Source organism: Lottia gigantea, assembly GCF_000327385.1.
Source record: "Lottia gigantea unplaced genomic scaffold LOTGIsca_858, whole genome shotgun sequence".
Classification (NCBI taxonomy): Eukaryota; Metazoa; Mollusca; class Gastropoda; family Lottiidae; genus Lottia; species Lottia gigantea.
Genome location: NW_008710828.1, coordinates 8,983 through 11,039, shown reverse-complemented (window position 1 = coordinate 11,039; position 2,057 = coordinate 8,983). Strand labels below are relative to the sequence as shown.

The following is a 2,057-nucleotide window of genomic DNA, read 5'->3' as shown; positions in this document are numbered from 1 at the left end:
GAATCTCGTCTGCTATGCCCATACCCAATTTCAATTTTGCCTTCAAGAGTTTTATGATAAGAGCCCTCTGTAATTTCTCTTTGAAAGTGGGATTGGGAATATTTTCGAGTTCGTCTATCATTTGTTTGTCTGCTTGGTGTCTGAATGTTACGTCTTTATTTCTGTACAGTATGTCGTGTTTGAGTGCTGCTGCGTCAACTCTATTAACGGGTTCTTCCCCTGGTTTGGGAATATCATTTTCGTCTAAACGCAGATCTAACCTAGTGCCTGGACCTGTATAATTGTGACCTGGGAGATGTTTTTCTCCGGGATATTTTGCCCATGGGAATCCAGGAAGAGAACCCAATGACTTTTGAATGTCTCCCGCACCGAAATACGTTTTAGGAGGATGGACATTTATTAAAGACATATTTGTTCAATAAACACCATATATTTTTAATACAAAAGATTTAATACAAGGAGAAAACTATTCAAGCGATAGAAATGAATCACTTTACGAAATGTCACGAGCGATCCTAATAAGAGCGGTCATATAAGAGTAGTTTGAAAAATGAGGTCACGAGCGATCCTTATAAGAGCGGTCATAGTTATCTCCCGTCTTACACTATTGGCAGTCATAATTTAAAGGTCACGAGCGCTCTTATTAGGATCGCTAGATATGCGTCATCCCTTTGTTCTTCACCACTTGTTCTATTTTCGAAAATCTGTATCAACAATTTTGAAACCTTGGATATTTTCACAGAGTTTGGTAAAAAATTCTTGGCCTTTTTCTATCCCCTTACCGATGGTTTAAAAATCTTCGTGATATGAAATGTTGGCATCTAATAAAACTTGTGACTGGAATAAAACAAAAATTGATATTTTGAAAAAAACAGCAAATTAATCTTAATTCCACCCTGTCGTCTTATGATTAAATCAAACAAAAAAAGAACATACCTTGATTTTTGTATGATTAAATTCCTAATCTTCAACAAAAACATGGCTAACAGTTGAGAGTCTAGACTGTCTGTGCTGACGTTGCACGCGTGATATGTTAATTATAGCGTGACTGTTACTAGGCGTTAAAGGTAATTTATTAAATCAATGATAATCTAGACTACTAACTGTGTATAAACAGTGTTACCTCCCATTAATCAGTTGAGGTTTTTATTTCGCATTTCTTTTATATGTTGTAATTCTTTCAACTCGTTAGATCTTTTCACTGCATCGCTTATATCTACTCCTGGGGAAATTTGTTGTTTGAGACAAAATTGGCCACTTTGGGGATGAGAGATGTTAGCGCAGAGAAGAAACCGTCTCCTTCGAATTTTTTTTTTCGTGTTTTAAAATTAAAGACATTTTTAATGCGGTTATTTTTTACTGTATTATTATAGTGATTCTTGTCTGTGGTTTGGGTAATTTATAATACAGTTTGGAGGAGTTTGTTATAATACAGTTTGGGGAGTCTGTTATAGTACATTTTTAAAAGTTTCGGGAGTCTGTTATAATACATTTTAACAGTTGTGTTTTTTCGGATATGACGCATTGAAAAAGCTGCGCATGCGCAGAAGTGAAATGCGTCATATCCGAAAAGACATATACTACTGGTAGAGCACCTAATCTAAATGGGCATATGACATTCTGGGCCTAATTAAAAGCCGTGGTTTCTCACCAAGTTAGCCGCATAATCCATAATCTGAAATTTTAGCGTTGAATTCCAACATAAATCGACGTGATACTTTCAAATTCAACCTTTTTTGAGTTTCGTAGGTGTTGACATGGAAAATACATATACATATAGTCGTGCGGACTGGACAATTACTATCTGAGTAGGTTTGTGTCGCTGTTCTGGCAACATTTCACACATCGCACACACTACATGGCGTTGTCAGTTTTCATCAGGTGTGCATGATCGGACGTATACTCTAATTGGCTGTATTCGTTACCGTACAATACAATCAAATTGCTACATTTACAAATTTCCGTAATATAAGAAGGGTGCCGTCAAGGTATAAGACAGCTTGACATGGTGATGATGATGTGACATTTGGTTGATGAATACAATTTAGTTATGTTTC

At 36.1% G+C, this 2,057-nt stretch overlaps 1 protein-coding gene across 1 annotated transcript in view; it reads right to left on the bottom strand.

The window, feature by feature from the left end:
* Positions 1 to 409, bottom strand: part of LOTGIDRAFT_176253 (hypothetical protein) — a gene marked incomplete at both ends in the record, with an annotated part of 6,936 nt that extends 6,527 nt beyond the window's left edge. Inside the window, one exon of the mRNA XM_009067755.1 lies at positions 25 to 409. Coding sequence (XP_009066003.1) covers positions 25 to 409 — 385 coding nt within the window. The remainder of the gene's footprint in view (positions 1 to 24) is intronic.
* Between the last annotated feature and the right edge of the window lie 1,648 nt (positions 410 to 2,057).